Below are 17,330 nucleotides of genomic sequence, written 5' to 3'. Positions count from 1 at the left end.
TTGCAAGGGAAGGTACCAGGGTTGGAATCATCTTGAGGTTAGGTGGTTGTCTATAGGAGACTATGGGTCTGTCTCCCAGAGCCTCTTGGAGTATGGTATCTTACCAACAACCACAGGACATACCACACTAAGCTAATTCGAACTAACGCAGCTAGAACTAAAAACTAGTTCGAATTAGCGTTTTGCTAATTCGAACTAGCGCGTCCACATTAAGTGGACCCTGAAGCGGGGTTAAGGATGGCCGGAAGTAGTGCTGGCAGGGCATCAGAGGAGGACTTAGAGCGTGGAGATGCTTTCTCAGGCTAACCGAGGGCTGTGCTTAAAGGGTCCCGACCCCCACCCCGGACAGACAGTTCTCAGGGGTGCCCCGCTTGCAAAGCAGTCCTGGCTTGGAGTGCCCTGAGTTCCCACCCTGGGCACATCACAGCACTCGGCCATCAGCCCGGCTGCACGTGCAGCAGGCTGCAATCTGGAGAGAGGGGGCAATTGGGGGGCTGCAGGAGAGCTTCCACCCCCAGAAGCCCACAGAGCCAGCCCAGTCCTCCCCATTGGGGGCTCGTGCCCCATTCCTCCCTCACCTCCTTCCACTTACCCTTCCCTAGCCCCTCTTCTTGATGTACAAAATAAAGATAACGTGTCTTCCAAAATGGAATCTGTCTTTATTGAACAAAACTGGCGGAGACTGGGAAAAGGAGGTGGGACAGGGGAAGAGAGAGGCTGGGAGAGGGGAGGGCAACTAAAATGATCAGGGGTTGGGAACAGGTCCCATATGAAGAGAGGCTAAAGACACTGGGACTTTTCAGCTTAGAAAAGAGGAGACGGAGGGGGACAGGATAGAGGTCTCTAAAAGCAGGAGTTGGGTGGACACGGTGCATATAGAAAAGTTCTTCATTAGTTCCCATAAAGAAGGACTAGAGGACACCAAAGGAAAGGAATGGGTAGCAGGCTTCAAACTAGTAACAGAAAGTTCTTCTTCACAAAGCAAAGAGCCAACCTGTCGAACTCCTTGCTGCAGGAGGCTGAGAAGGTAAGAACTGGATCAGAGTTTAAAGGGAAGTGAGATCAGGTCATGGAGGATGGGTCCATGGAGTGGTATTAGCCAGGGGGTAGGAGTGGTGTCTCTGCCCAAGGTTTGTGGAAGACTGGAGAGGGATGGCATGAGACAAATGGCTTGGTCACTGTCTTCGGTCCATCCCCTCCAGGGTCCCTAGGGTTGGCCGCTGTTGGCAGACAGGCTCCTGGGCTAGATGGACCTTTGGTCTGACCCAGGACGGCCATTGTAAGCTCAGGGCTCAGGGTCGGGGGTCTCAGTGGACCCCCCCTTGATTCTCTTGCACATCTGCTCCTGGGTGGCCAGGCTGGCAGCTATCCTGCCCAAGCCGGCCACTTTCCTGTGCCTAGTGCGGAGATCGTGGACGAGGTCCACAATGTCCGCACTAGACCAGGCGGGTGCCCCTCTCTTGCAGTCCCGGGCAAGCTCCCGGGAGCCGCCAGCCTGGTCCCGGGAAGAGGGGGAGGGCTGGGGGGCATCGGGTTTGTGGCTAGATCCGTGCCAGGTGCAGGGTCTGCTGGCTGGGTGCTGGCAGGCTTGCACCTGGCACGGGCACCGTAGCCAGCCCGTGCCCCTTTAAGGGGTCCGGGGCCGGGAGGGGGGCAGTAGAGTTTCCCTGGTGTTGGCCAGAGTGGCCACCAGGGAAACCTGGGGAGGGCTAGCCTCCCACTAGTTCGAATTAAGGGGCTACACACCCCTTAATTCGAACTAGCTAGTTCGAACTAGGCTTAATCCTCGTGGAATGAGGATTACCTAGTTTGAACTAAGCGCTCCGTTAGTTCGAATTAAATTCGAACTAACGGAGCGCTAGTATAGCGCCTATGAAAGTTACTTCGAACAAGACTACTCCTTGTTAGTAGTCTTTAAAGTGCTACATTGTCCTGCATTTTGCTTCAGGGAATTTGTGGTCTGACTTGTAATATTCTGTTAAGTCCAGCAGATGGCATCAAATACTTTTCAATGGTTTTATAGCAGTGTTATCAAATGGCAGGACACACTGCCCACACCTGAGAAAGAGGGTCCTCTCTTCCCAACAAAATGAACAGCACTTTGTTGATGCTGTGAGTCTCCCTCAGTTTTTCAAATACTGCATTTAGTGTTGCTTATAAGAACTTCCTTGAAAGGAAATTTGCAATTAACTCAACTTGGACAAACAATGAGAGAAGCATGTGCACTACAATACACAATGCTGAAAAGGAAGTAGGATGACTATGCCAGCTAAACATGCCATTGCTGTAGTCTGGGGGTGATGAAGAGCCATACAGTTGAACAACACTGAGGAACTCAGCCTCAAGAATGCCTTATAGTGTTGCCCAGCACACAGCAAACACAGGTCTGGGCTCAGTGCATACTGTGTTCAGGAAAGGTCACTGCAATCATCAGAGGGCAAAGCAAAAACATCATTCTCCTCCGACAAGGTTTATTTCCTTTTTCCTTGAAATATTCAGCAATTAAGTGAATTATAAAGGACAACAATTCAAAAAGCAACTCCTCAGAAGTCATGGCTCCAGGGAAAAGTGGTAACATGCAGGCAAAATCCAAGGAAGCAGAAAGGGAATTCAGACTTCATGTTAAAAGCCACAGAAACCTACTTTGTTAAAATAAGCCCCAAATATAATCGCTAACAGATTTTCTTATATTCAAATGCACTGTATTTCAATAGCACTTTCCTTCCGTAAATTGGAAGTAGTATTATAAATAGTAGTATAAATTGGAAGTAGTATTATAAATAGTAGTATAAATTGGAAGTAGTACCACCATTTTGCAGATGGTGTTAAGGGCTTGATTTTCAAAAGTGTTAAAATTCTATATGAAATCAGAGAGCTGCAGGTTCTCATCCCTTCTGAAAATTAGGCCTTTGAGGTACGCCTATATAGCAGCGTTACTTCAGAATAACGGATGTTATTCCGAAGTTACATAGTCCATGTCTACACACAAGCAGTTCTTTCGACATAATGTCGAAATATTGTTGAGCTGAAGGACTGCTTAGTCCAACTCCTATATCCCTCATTGTATGAGTAAGGGAAGTCGGAGGAAGAGTGCTCTATTTCGAAATAAGTGCAATGAGCGTAGCTCAAGTTGTGTAGCTTATTTTGAGTTTAGCCCTGCTGTACAGACGTACCCTGAGAGACTTGCCAGAAAACCCATAAAAGGGTCAGGAATAAAAGAACTCAGGCCCTGACCCTCAGTACTCCACTCTAACCCTCTGGCTTCTTTCCAAGGGTCAGGTAACACACCGATTTCCCCAGTTCCCAGGCAGGTGCTTGAGCCCCACTCTACTCCAGGTCATGCCCCCCACTCCACCCCTTACTCCAAGTTCCTACCTCATCCTCAACTTTTCCCCATACCCTACTCTACCCACTCCCTTGCCTTTTTCTGTCCCTGCTCCTCCACACCCTCAGCACCTCACTGCTGATCAGCAGTGGGTAGGAGGTGGTGGGAGTGGAGGGGGAGGACCTGATTAGCAGAGGGTAATAAGGCAGGAAGAGAGAAGCTCATCTGCAGGGCTGCCAGTGGTTGTTGGGCACCCCTTTTATTTTTCCAGCCCTGGAACACGGAAGGAATCAACACCTATGGCACACTGTGTCCTTCCAAGGCATTATTTTTACAGATAAAGAACAATAAAACATGAGTACAAAGACATTATTTTTCAAGAAGTCTAACAAAACCAAATACTTTGTGCAGAGATGAATTTAGAGAATAAAGTAAACCCTGCACCTAAAGAAAACAAGAAGATACTGAAAGCTTGCAATGAAATAGAAACTGAAAGATGTGGTTTCTATGGTTTGTGCCAAAACAAGACTAAAGCGCAGGTGATTGAGAGTATCTCAAGAACATATTATCTTATTTCACCTTCCAACTGTGAAAATGAAAAGTAAACAATACATGTTCAGCAAGGGTGGAATTTTGGGAGGGGCGGGGGAGAGGAGAGGCAGCAGCCATGTGCCCTGGGACACTGCTTGCTTTTCATCCTGTTCCCCAGATGCTAAGGGAGTGAGGGGAAAGTACTTGCATTCCATGCATGCCTCTCACACATGGCTGAATTCCCCAACTTGGCACTTCGAGTGTAGGTAATGGGGGCCAGCTAGCAAAATAAAAACACACTGTCAGATCCTGTCTCTGCAGTAACCAGAGACAAAAAAAGTTTTCCTGATTTCAGTTTCTCCTGAAATCCATTGGTACAGCCACCACGAAGTGTACAAATTTCCTTTTCCAGGGAAGAAATCACTTGGAATCACCCAACCTCATTTCCCCACGGAGCTGGGAAAAATAAAAAATAACACCCTTGCAGAGAACAATGAACCTGTGCTCTCTGTCTGGTAACCTGTCTGCAGCCAGGCATGTAAGTTTAAGAACACAAAACATCAGCCAGTACCAATTAACAAAAAAACCAACCCCACTTTTATTATTAAAACAAGACTATCGTTGCAAGCATCCTAAATGGATTGGTCTTAAAAGCCCTGAATTGAACCAAAGCTCAGGGATTCTCCCTGGGATTACTTCTTGGTTACAGAGAGGGGAAAAAAACCCAAACAATTAACCAGTTCAGACATAATTTCCAAACCCCAAACAATGAAAACAATAAACCTTACGGACTACCTAAACTTTTTCCTACTCACACGTTATGATGAACCCAGAGGATCTATTTTGGGAGAGCTCATTTTTTCCCTCCACTCCTGGAGAAGATTCCCTGTCTCTATTTTTGCCATTCTCTCTGCATGTTCTCTGTCTGCCTTAGCCCTTCTCAGCTTGGATAGCTGATGAAACTCTTCAATCTCTTCTTTATATTTAAGTTGCAGTCTTCTCACTGGATCTTGCACTCTCATTCTTCTGCAGCATCTCTGGCCAGTAACAAAGATCTCAGTTCTCATTAGGGGTACGTCTAAACTACATGCCTCCGTTGACGGAGGCATGTAGATTTGTGTATTCGAAAAAGGGAAATGAAGCCGTGATTAAAATAATCGCGGCTTCATTTAAATTTACATGGCTGCCGCGCTGAGCCGACAAACAGCCGATCAGCTGTTTGTCAGCTCTGGGCACTAGTCTGGACGCTCCCCTGTTGAAATGAAAGCCTTTTATCGACATCCCCTGTAAACCTCATCCTACAAGGCATAAGGGGGATGTCGATAAAAGGCTTTCAGGTCAGCGCGGTGCGTCCAGACTAGCGCGCGGAGCCGAGCTGTTTGTCGGCTCAGCGCGGCAGCTATGTAAATTTAAATGAAGCCGTGATTATTTAAATCGTGGCTTCATTTCCCTTTGCCTATCTGTCTAATCTACATGCCTCCATTGAGGTAGGCATGTAGTCTAGACACACCCTAGAAGCTTTCTTCCAAAAGCTTTTTTCCCTCTTTCAGAGCACAAGTTTTGCAGGGCTTTTTTACAAAGACCCTCATACTGTAGCTGGCTCAGTGCAGCTGCTCTTTAGTCAACCAAACTCTCGATGCCAAAATCAAATTTAGAATAGTGTGGGGTCTTGGTCCAAAGCCCAACTGATCTGGTTCTGTGGATCCTAGCATGACTACGCCACTGTAATATTCCAGTCGGGTCTGGGCACCACTGAGAGTGTCTTTTCAGGGCGAATTGCTCAAAACTAGGGTTACTTACAGCCCACGACTGGAGTCCTTTTAAAATGTGGGGGTCTCAAAATGATCCCACCATGCTGCTCACCATGTCATAATCAAACCACATATCAACACAGTTATAAATTGAACTCTCAAGAGGACACAGTCTCTGCTGCTTTTCCCAACCTGAGGTCCATTATGTATTAGGGGTAAGTCTGTTCCCCCTGGTCCCTGTCTCCATTGTGCTACTTTCCTCTGGCCCCTCAGAGCCAGGCTCCAGTCCCTCCTTTCTGGAATGGGACATTTGGCTTACGTCTGGGGTTGTTTCTGAGCTACTGTACCCGTCCCAAAATTCTTGCACTGCCCTGGTCTAGCCAAGTGTGAGAGGCATGCACGGAATGCAAGTACTTTACCCTCACTCTCTTAGCGTCTGAGGAATGGGATCCTCCTGGAGCGTGTGGCTGCTCTGACCCCACTCTCCAGAAATTCCACCCTTGATATTCAGGCATCTCATTAATTTCCTTGCTCAAAAATGTGTAACATTACTTACTCACACAATACTACTGCAAAGTGTTAACTGAGCATTGACCCACAACTCTGCCACGTCCAAGGAACGCGTCTGCTCCTCTGACACTTTTTGCAGAAGAGCAGATGCGCTCTTTCAGGAGCCCTGTCTTCTTGTTCTTCCAAAAGAGGAGGTTTTTCCAAAATTTGGCCTAGTGTAGACGGGCCAAATTTCGGAAAAGCCTCTTCCAAAAAAACAATTGGAAAAAGGTACGCAAATTGCTTTGCTAGATGGGCTACAAAGGAAAATGTACCCAGCTTCAGAAATGAAGTATGATGATGCCCTTGTCTCAGTTTATCCCCAGGAAACCATTTTGTTTCATCCTAGATTAAGTCAGTATTATGCACCATTAGCTTCAGATTACTCAAGCAAAACCAGCACCAATAAACCATAATTAAATTCACTCAGTATCAGACACTTCAGACTGACTAAACCAGTCAATTTGCATATAGATTACCTTGCTATTTGTTTGCTTTAAAGGATTTTTCATCATGGCATGAGATAACCAGCTTGGGAACTGGTGAATATCCTCTCTCTCACACACAATAAACACTAATCAAGGTTTCTGTTAAATTTCACCAAGGAGATGAACTGCCCCTTTTGTAAACGTGAGCGCCTCTGGTTTTGGAAGGGTTTCAACCTAAAGGTATGAAATGAATGCTGATGATCCCAATGCAATCTCTAATACGAGAGCCACATTTCAGGGACAGCGGCTTTATGTTTATATTGTATAGGTGCTATTCTACATGGTGCTGGACACTCTCAGCTTGTACACTCACTACTGATGTAAGAGGTAATTTCTTCTAGTGGTTGCTGAAAATGGACTCCTGGAGAAATATGAGCACAAGCTTTTGCCTTTCCTTCATTTCAGTAGTCAGACCTGTCAACAAAAGCGGGTGCTTTGAAAAGCTAGGATACTACAAGTTATTTCTTTCAGCAGTGGTATCCTTGTGTGGCTACAAATATCAGTGAAGTGTTTCCAAATGCATCACTTTTCTCTTGTCTGTATCAGAGATCAGGAGAGTTTTGTAGGACTGTACTATTAGTATATGTCTAGACTACATGGCTCCGTCGACGGAGCCATGTAGATGAGTTTACTAGACATAGGAAAATGAAGTGGCGATGTAAATAATCACCACTTCATTTACATCAAAATGGCCACCGCACTGTGCCGATCAGCTGTTTGGTGGCACAACGGGGCGGTCTGGACGTACCCCGGTCGACAAGGGAAACCTTTGTCGACCACTCCGGTAAACCTCATTTCATGAGGCATACCCTTGTTGACCGCGGCGCATCCAGACTGCCCCGCTGTGCCGCCAAATAGCTGATCGGCAAAGCGCGGCGGCCATTTTGATGTAAATGAAACAGCGATTATTTAAATCACCGCTTCATTTTCCTATGTCTAGTAAACTCATCTACATGGCTCCGTCGACGAAGCCATGTAGTCTAGACATACCCTTAGTGTTCTGTCATATGCATGAGTGGCCAGAGACTGCATTAATGCTGGTTTGTTTGGAGAAGGGCTCATAATACCAGCACCCCATCTTTGGTATAAAATGAGGAATAGAACTGAAGGGTGCAATGCCCCTATTTGGCCTCAAAAGGGAAAAGGTCTGCTATTAAGATAAAGGGTGATGCCCTTTAAATTTTGGCCAGTGTTAAGTAATGGTTAGTTGAAGAAGATGGAATTAACTGCATGCTTAGGCTACATCTAAACTGCAGCTCTTTTCCAGGATATATCCCAGAAAAGCTATGCCATGTCCAAGGAACATGTCTGCTTTTCCAAAAAAAAATTTGGAAAAGCGGACACGCTCTTTTGCCATCCCTGTAAACCTCGTTTTATGAGGAAGAAGAAATGTGTTGAAAAAGGAGGTTTTTCCAAAATGTGGCACTGTACAGAGGTGCCACATTTTGCAAAAGCCTCTTTCAAAAGAAAAGCAGAAAAAGATAAGCAAATTGCGGTTCGCAAATTGCGTATCTTTTTCTGACTTTTCTTTGTAGTCTTGACATAGCCTTTGACATGCAGCCCCTGAAAGGGCTTGCTTTCTTCTGAAGCTTTATTTTTATTAGGTTTTGTTATTTTTCTTGTGTGTAACTCTTTCTTTAAGGAACCAAGGCCTGATCGGAGGCCTGATTCACACATAAAAGGCCTGTTCCAGTGGTTAGTCTCATTTTATTGAGGGTTATGGCCTAGCATAGGCCAAGTGGGTAAGAGGGGAGAAAAATCTTTCAAGATTTATGGTTCTTCAAATGCTTAAGGACACTTACACTTTGACTATCCACAAGTCTAGGCCAGAGCCCTTTCCCTAAACTGCACTGCCTTCCTAGGGTTCCAAAAGACATTAGTTTCAGTTTACTGCTCAGGAATTGATAGGGGCAGCTAAATGTGACTTTAGCTTTCTGGTAGATGCTGATTAGCCACCTGAGCTCCTTTCAGTTAGCTCCAGCTGGGCTTGTTTCTATCTAACAGTAGTGGGCATTAGGCAGTAGCTGTTTGTTCCATCACCTCAGATGCTTTCTGAATCATCCTGCTTGAGAAACCTCTAAGATACTAGTCAACTAGCTTTTCCATTCATTATCTCCTGAGGAATCTGAACAGTTCAACTGGAAAAAATGTCACTGAAAGGAATAGCTTCCTCAGTGCTCTGGACTGTTTAATGCAACCCTGAAGTGACTGGAAAAAGTACTGGGTCAATACCAGACACCTGGCAACCCTAGTTCTGGCCCTGCGCTAGGAGCTCACCTCTCCATTTGGAATACAGTGGCAATGGGGCATCTCCTTATCTCCCTGAGAGGGACAGAAGCTTGGAGTCCCTCATTTCCTCACTTAGAGAAGCAATAAGGGGAGATCCAATACTTTCTCCGACAACTGGACTATAGTAGTTACACGAGTGGGTCTGACCCATCATGCTCTTCTCCTGCCTCACAGAATGGTGTTTTAAGGCATGACATGTGATGGGCCTATTCCTGCAAGATGTTAAGCATCATCTTCGCACCCCAATTCAACAAGGTACTCGGGGCAACTACTTATGTGCTTAAAGTTACATACATCCTAACGGTATGTTGCTGAATAGGTCCAAAGTGACTAGGAGTTGAGGGTATGCAATAACTTCGCAGGAAGCACTCTGCACCTTACAAGATCAGGTCTTTACCATATCTCTATATGGCAGCAGTTAGAGCACACATTAGCATAAAAGACTTCTCTTGTACATACCTTTAAGACAAAGCAGTAATCTGTAGGTGCCTTGAATTTCAGTTTGTACTGAATACCATAATAAACATTCACATTCTCGAACTGTATAAAGCAAGCCAAATCCCGGGATGTCTAAAAAATGGAGACCAAACATTCTGTTACAAGGAATTATGATGCCACACACATTCAAGGATCTTTTCCCAAACTGCTTTGATGCTGAATCTCCTTATAATTGTTGTGGATTTTATCAAACTGGAGAGAATAAGTATTTGAGTTGCTCTTAAACTGTAGTAACCTTTACGATAAATAGGGAAAGGTTAATACACCTTTAGAGTCACTATATTCCACATAAATCTGAGTTTCGCTATGCTTTTAATCCCTTGTTCTGTTTCCAAGTCATCTGTTTCCAAGTAACCTGTGACTCTTACTGAATAATGGTGCCTAGTAGGAAAAAAAGCTTTAATTGATTTTAAGAGATGTAGTCCTTGCAATCATGCTCCTGCTGTTCTAAGTGGGAAATGAGGCTAAAATCTAAATAGTTTTTGTTCTAAGCAGCTGCCTTTCCTTTACACTGTACAATCTGTGTGTGTAAATTTACACACAAGTAAATGAGCCACATTTCATTTGTTTCTGCTTCAAAATTTACTTTAAAAAGACCATTTCAGCCCCCCTCCCACCTCATCTCCATGCACTGGCACCTTTCTGTCTACCACTGCAAGTTACCTATTATTTGTTCTTACTGTGTTGCTATGGCAACAAGGTGTTTGTTAGCAGGCTGTGCTAAGGATTTCTGAGTACAATGTATAAGCTTCATACATGTTAATGCAAAAGCAGTTCTATCTTTCTGAATATGTCCAGTTACTTACTAAATTGATGGACACCTCAAAGAGTTTTTCTCCTCAGGGTTGGGGGGGTGGTCATCTTTTAGTGTAACATTCTTGCTTGTTGTTATACTCTCATTAAGATACTTTTTGGATTTATTTTATTCTCACTGATAGTGCATTTATGGACACTGCTCCATCAAAATTCCAGACAAGATGAGATAATAGCATGAATCCTGCTCTTTGGACCACCTTTGCATTAATTATAACTCTCTCCATATCTGTAGCCACATGGCTAAAATGTAACCCTATGCAATGTAATGTGCCTCTGTAACTTGCCAGCCACTCCTTTCTGAGGCTGTCTACACTGCAATGATCTATTGGAAAAAGGTACGCAAATTGTGGAGCGCAATTTGCGTACCTTTTTCCAATAGTTTTTTTCAGAAGAGGCTTTTCCGAAATTTGGCCTGTCTACACTGGGCCAAATTTCGGAAAAGTCTCCTCTTTCAGAAGAGCCCTTCTTTCCTTGTGGGAAGAGGAAGACAGGGCTTCCAAAAGAGTGCACATCTGCTCTTCCGCAAAAAAAAAAAAAAAAAAAAAGCAGAAGAGCAAACGCATTCCCTGGACACGGCAGAGTTTTTCCGGGATATTATTCCTGGAATACTAGACATGGCCTGACTAGTAGAAAGGAATGGCCTAGTCCTGTTGGTAAAGATGAATTAAGCAGGCTGTTTATGTTTGTTATTAATGTTTAGGCAGGAATAGACAATGGTCCTTGTGACTCACTATTCTCACTTTTTTACACTTAGGATTGTTTTGTTCTTTAATTTAAGAGTGTAAGATTTGTTTTTGTATTATGGCAGAATATGTAATAGTAATAGTTAATTTAATTTTAGACTATTTTATAGTGGATCTGTTTTGTACTGGATCTGTACAGGAATCTCTTCTCATGCAAATCTATGGATTTTGCTGCATCATGTTGTAATAAGTCACTTTGCAATATGTTTATCTGGAGATTGTTTTCATTGTTGTTTATCATTCTAACGACTTTTCTGGGCGTTGCCCCACCCTTATTTCGTGGAGTTGTGCCCATGAAAGCTCATGATACCATCTACATGTTTTGTTAGTCTTTTATGTGCTACTAGACTATTCATTATTTTTCAAATTTTTCTTAAGAAAAAAGTCATGGTTGAGTGCAATCCAGACAGTTATTTAAAGGGAAATATTCAACAAGCTGGAGGTGGATATGAGTCAACAGTATGCCCTTGTTGCTAACAGGGCAAATAGCATAATGAGCTTTATTGTAGGAGCATTGCCAGCAGATCGAGGGATGTGATTATTCCCCTCCGTACAGCATTGGTGGAGGCCATATCTGAAGTATTGTGTCCAGCTTTCAGCCCTCATTACAAAAAGGATGAGAAAAAACTGGAGCAAATCCAGCAGAGGGCAACAAAAATGATTAGGGTGCTAGGGTGCATGACTTATGAGAAGAGGCTCAGGGAACTAGGTTTATTTAGTCTGCAGAAGAAAAGAATGAGTGGGGGGGATTTGAGAGCAGTCTCCAACTGCCTGAAGGAAGGTTCCAGAGAGGATGGAGAGAGGCTGTTCTCAGTAGTGATGGATGGCAGAACAAGGAGCAATGGTCTCAAGTTGCAGTGGGGATGGTCTAAGTTGGATATTAGGAAAAACTACTTCACTGGGGGAGAGGGATGAAGCACTGGAATGGGTTTCCTGGGAGCATGTGGAATCTCCATCCTTAGAGGTTTTCAAGGCCAGGCTGACAAAGCTTTCACTGAAATTATTTAGTTGGGGTCGGTCCTGCTTTGAGCAGGAAGTTGGACTAGATGACCTTCTGAAGGCTGTTCCAACCCTAATCTATCATCACAGATAAGTAAGGGAAGTGTCATTGTCATTGTCATTGTCATGTACAAGTCATTTTTGCAAAGCCATGTTATTTCTAGTGCATGACCAGCCAAAACATGTCTGCATACTTTAAAGAAAAAAGTTTTAAACAAGTAATTGGTTTGTTTGGTACAGCTAGCTTCTTGGATTTTCTGTTAATATCAGTTTGTGGGATGGAGAATTCTTAGGTGGACTAATGGTTTAAAGCAATGGCTGGTATGGAAATAGTGAAACAATTACAGTTAAGGACACTTTCTCCAAGTTCTAGTGCCAGACTTGCACTCACAAAATAAGCATACACATAAGTATCAGGGTATGCAAGTTAACTACATGCTTCTTTTCACAGGCCTAGATATGTTTTAAATAATCAATATAAATTGTAATTTTATTTTGTAAAACATAGCCCAAGGTACAGTATATCAGATTTTCTTTATTTACATTTTGCTAGTACAAATGAGACCAAATTCATAGACTGTCATTCTTGGAATGAGTACAGGCAGTCCCCGAGTTACGTACAAGATAGGGACTGTAGGTTTGTTCTTAAGTTGAATCTGTATGTAAGTCGGAACTGGCGTCCAGATTCAGACACTGCTGAAACTGACCGCCAGTTCTGACTTACATACAGAATCAACTTAAGAACCCCAGGCGTCCCCAAGTCAGCTGCTGCTGAAACTGATCAGCAGCTGATTCCAGGAAGCCCGGGGCAGAGCAACTCTGCCTCGGGCTTCCTGTAGTCAGCGCTGGTCAGTTTCAGCAGAAGCTGACTTGGGGACGCCTGGGGCAGAGCAGCTGGGGTGCTACTGGACCAACCCAGCAGCACCCCATCTGCTCTGCCCCAGACGTCCTGATTCAGCCGCTGCTGAAACTGACCAGCAGCGGCTGAATCAGGACCTGGGGCAGAGCAGCTGGGGTGCTGCCGGGTTGGTCCAGTAGTGCCCACGGGCGCTGCAGGACCAATCGGCAGCGCCCCAGCTGCTCTGCCCCAGAGTCCAAAACAAAAGCCTGGTCTGCTGGGGGGGGGGGGAGCACACTAGCTGCGCCCCCCCCCCCCCCCCAGCAGACCAGGGACACGGGGAGCAGAGCCGCAGCGGCAGCAGGGTGCCGCGCCTCTGAGGCTTTGCTCTGGCAAAGCCTCAGAGGCGAGGGACCCCGCCACGGCTGCGGCTTCAGTCTGGGTGCCTGTGGTCTGCTGGGGACGGCCCCCAGCAGACCACAGGCACCCGGACTGAAGCCGCAGCCGCGGGGGGTCCCGCGCCTCTGAGGCTTTGCTAGAGCAAAGCCTCAGAGGCGCGGGGAACCGCCGCTGCTGCCGCTCCAGTCTGGGTGCCTGTGGTCTGCTGGGGACCGTCCCCAGCAGACCACAGGCTCCCGGACTGAAGCCGCAGCCGCGGGGTGGTCCCGCGCCTCTGAGGCTTTGCCAGAGCAAAGCCTCAGAGGCGCGGGGAACCGCCGCTGCTGCCGCTTCAGTCAAAGCGGCAGCAGCGGCGGTTCCCCGCGCCTCTGAGGCTTTGCTCTGGCAAAGCCTCAGAGGCGCGGGACCCCCCCGCGGCTGCGGCTTCAGTCCGGGTGCCTGTGGTCTGCTGGGGACCGTCCCCAGCAGACCACATGCACCGGGTCTCAAGGGGCAGCAGCAGCGGTTCCCGCGCTTCTGAGGCTTTGCTCTGGCAAAGCCTCAGAAGCGCGGGAACCCGCCCGGTGCCCCTGGTCTGCTGGAGACGGTCTCCAGCAGACCAGGGGCACCTGAGCAGCTTACGAATGGGGCTTTCTCGCCCCGACTTCCGGGGCGAGAAAGCTCCGTTCGTAAGTGCGGATCCGACATAAGTCGGATCCGCGTAAGTCGGGGACTGCCTGTATTTCACTAATCTGCATTGTGGTTGGAGAAAATCCTTCTAAGCATCACAGTTCTAGTCTTTGGTAAGAGTGCTGTATGGATGAGAGATTCATTGAGGAATGGAAAGTCCGGAGGACCAGACACAGCCATTCTACAAATTGCAGTGCAAGCAGAGCAGTCTCCTACTTTATGATGCATTTTGCCTGGCTTTGGGTCCTCCTTGGTCCTTCCTGGTTTCTATCTACGTCATCTGAGAAGTGACATTGCATGCCTCTACCAGCCAGTGGCAGACTTGTTTCTTATTTTTTAAACTGATTATTTCTTTCATTGTGATTTATTCAGGGAATGACAAAAGAATTAAGACCCATTATTTGGTATGCATCATTAACTCTGTGCATGGGCTTAGTCACTGGCACAGGCTTCTGAAGCATTAAGAGCCATAAGCGGCAGCACTTGTCAGAATATAAAACTGACAATAGCTTCCAGTACCCAAGAGTCAGGTCCAAGGATGTCACTCTAGAAATGGGAGGCAATGAGCCACCTTCAGTGCACTTCAGCCTCCTTTGCTTATCTACTGCAGGTTGGCAGTTCAAACTCTTTCAATGCCAGGTAATGGTAAATGTCACTGTACTGGATTCTGTCAACCTGAATGCCTCTGTCTCACCTCTTGTTCTACACAGGGCAGCCTTAAAAAGTTGAAAAGGCACAACATATTCTCTAGGCAAAGATCACTTCAGGAAAAATGTTTGGCATATAACACCACAAGGACTTCAGAACACTTCTCTGCAGCATCTGTTAGCACGGAAAGTTGATTACAAACAGACTATAAAAACTGGACTATAACTTTCAACGGAGTCATGTTATAAACAAGATCAGGTTTTCTGTACTTCCATTTTGCTTTACAGAGTCAGACTGTTTGCAAGTTTCTTAAATTCCCTACCACAAGGAACCAGATCTGAAGTAGAGGCATTATTGGTAGCAAAATGCCAGCTGAAGAACATTGGGTTTTTTCCCCTGCGCTGACTTCAAGAGGGGCAAGATTTCACACAATGTTTTTACCTATTTGCAGAAACAAAAATGGGGAGAACTCTACAGGATTCCTGTGACTACATCTTAATATTTGCACAAGTGTCACAGTCAAAGGAAAATCTGTCTCAGATGCACCAGCCATTGTTCTAAAAAATGTCACTTCAGGAGCTTTTTACTTTCACCTTCATGAATTGCTTTACTGCTAACATGATGTCTTTGATTTCCTGACCTTGGTTTTTCCTTTGGGGACGTAATAAATTCCAGAAGCTCGTAGAAGAAAATAGCGCCTCTTCCAGGACTTTTTTCCATCCTCCTTCAAATAAAGGGCCCCTTCAAGTTCTGGCACAATGACAGATGTCCCACAGAAGCTTTCCTGTGCAGCAAGAATTGGATTACACGAAATAAATAAACTTAAATATCCATATTAATAAACAGCAAACTGTTCACTTGAAAAGAGACCAAACATTTAAATATATAAAGATGGGGCCCCCAGTTATGAAGCAGAGTCAACCACGCAAATGCTCTGGGAAAGTATCCTGAGAGTTGAGGGCCCACATACACTTCACTCATTCTCTTCTCTTACACCCCTGACTAAACACATGGGCTGTGTCTACATGAGCCACTTATTCCGGAAAATCAGCCGCTTTTCCGGAATAACTTGCCAGCTGTCTACACTGGCCCCTTGAATTTCCGGAAAAGCACTGACAATCTACTGTAAAATCATCAGTGCTTTTCCGGAAAAACTATGCTGCTCCCGTTCGGGCAAAAGTCCTTTTCCGGAAAACTGTTCCGGAAAAGGGCCAGTGTAGATAGCACCGATTTTTTTTCCGCAAAAAAGCCCCGATCGCGAAAATAACAATCGGGGCTTTTTTTCGGAAAAGCGCGTCTACATTGGCATGGACGCTTTTCCGGAAAAAGTGCTTTTCCGGAAAAGCATCCTGCCAATGTAGACGCGCTTTTTCCGGAAATACTTATAACGGAAAACTGTTCCGTTTTAAGCATTTCCGGAAAAGGATGCCAGTGTAGACGTAGCTCTCGGCTGTGTCTAGACTGCACCCCTTTTGCGGAAAAGGGATGCAGATTAGCCACAGCACAATTGCAAATGAAGCGGGGATTTAAATCTTCCCCGCTTCATTTGCATGAACATGGCTGCTGCTTTTTTCCGGCTCGGGGCTTTGCCGGCAAAAAGCGCCAGTGTAGACGGGGATCTTTCGGAAAATAAAGCCTTTTCCGAAAGATCCCTTATTCCTGATTTTAAGAGGAATAAGGGTATGCCTACACTACAAAGTTAGTTCGAACTAACAGACGTTAGTTCGAATTAACTTTCATAGGCGCTACACTAGCGCTCCGTTAGTTTGAATTTAATTCGAACTAACGGAGCACTTAGTTCGAACTAGGAAAACCTCATTTTACGAGGATTAAGCCTAATTCGAACTAGCTAGTTCGAATTAAGGGGTGTGTAGCCCCTTAATTCGAACTAGTGGGAGGCTAGCCCTCCCCAGGTTTCCCTGGTGGCCACTCTGGCCAACACCAGGGAAACTCTTCTGCCTCCCTCCCAACCCCGGACCCCTTAAAGGGGCACGGGCTGGCTACGGTGCCCTTGCCAGGTGCAAGCCTGCCAGCACCCAGCCAGCAGACCCTGCACCTGGCACGGATCGAGCCACCCACCCGATGCCCTCCCCCTCTTCCCGGGACCAGGCTGGCGGCTCCCGGGAGCTTGCCCGGGACCGCAAGAGGCGGGCACCCGCCTGGTCTAGTGCAGACATTGTGGACCTTGTCCACGATCTCCGCACTAGGCACAGGAAAGTGGCCATCTAGGGCAGGAGAGCTGCCACCCCGGCCACCCAGGAGCAGGTGTGCAAGAGAATCAAGGGGGTCCACTGAGACCCCCGGCCCTGAGCTTACAATGGCCGTCCTGGGTCAGACCAAAAGTCCATCTAGCACAATAGCCTGTCTGCCGACAGCGGCCAACCCTAGGGACCCTAGAGGGGATGGACCGAAGACAGTGACCAAGCCATTTGTCTCGTGCCATCCCTCTCCAGCCTTCCACAAACCTTGGGCAGGGACACCAGTCCTACCCCCTGGCTAATACCACTCCATGGACACAGCCTCCATGACCTGATCTCACTTCCCTTTAAACTCTGTTCTAGTTGTAGCCTTCACAGCCTCCTGCAGCAAGGAGTTCCACAGGTTGACTCTTTGCTTTGTGAAGAACAACTTTCTGTTACTAGTTTGAAGCCTGCTACCCATTCCTTTCCTTTGGTGTCCTCTAGTCCTTCTATTATGGGAACTAATGAAGAACTTTTCTTGATGCACCCTCTCCACCCCACCCCTGCTTTTAGAGACCTCTATCCTGTCCCCCCTCCGTCTCTTCTT

General features: G+C 46.2%; 1 protein-coding gene across 1 annotated transcript in view; it reads right to left on the bottom strand.

Moving 5' to 3' along the window:
- The window catches only part of APBB1IP (amyloid beta precursor protein binding family B member 1 interacting protein), a 115,129-nt gene that overhangs the window by 20,133 nt on the left and 77,666 nt on the right, over window positions 1-17,330 (bottom strand). Inside the window, exons 9-10 of the mRNA XM_014569656.4 lie at window positions 15,184-15,327; window positions 9,393-9,503 (exon numbers count right to left, since the gene is read on the bottom strand). Of these exons, the coding sequence (XP_014425142.3) occupies window positions 9,393-9,503; window positions 15,184-15,327 (255 nt within the window). The remainder of the gene's footprint in view (window positions 1-9,392; window positions 9,504-15,183; window positions 15,328-17,330) is intronic.

The sequence above is a fragment of the Pelodiscus sinensis genome, chromosome 2 (assembly GCF_052426305.1).
Source record: "Pelodiscus sinensis isolate ZL-2025 chromosome 2, ASM5242630v1, whole genome shotgun sequence".
NCBI classification, from domain to species: domain Eukaryota; kingdom Metazoa; phylum Chordata; order Testudines; family Trionychidae; genus Pelodiscus; species Pelodiscus sinensis.
Note: the sequence above shows the minus strand (reverse complement) of the source record. Positions and strands in the feature narration are given on the sequence as shown.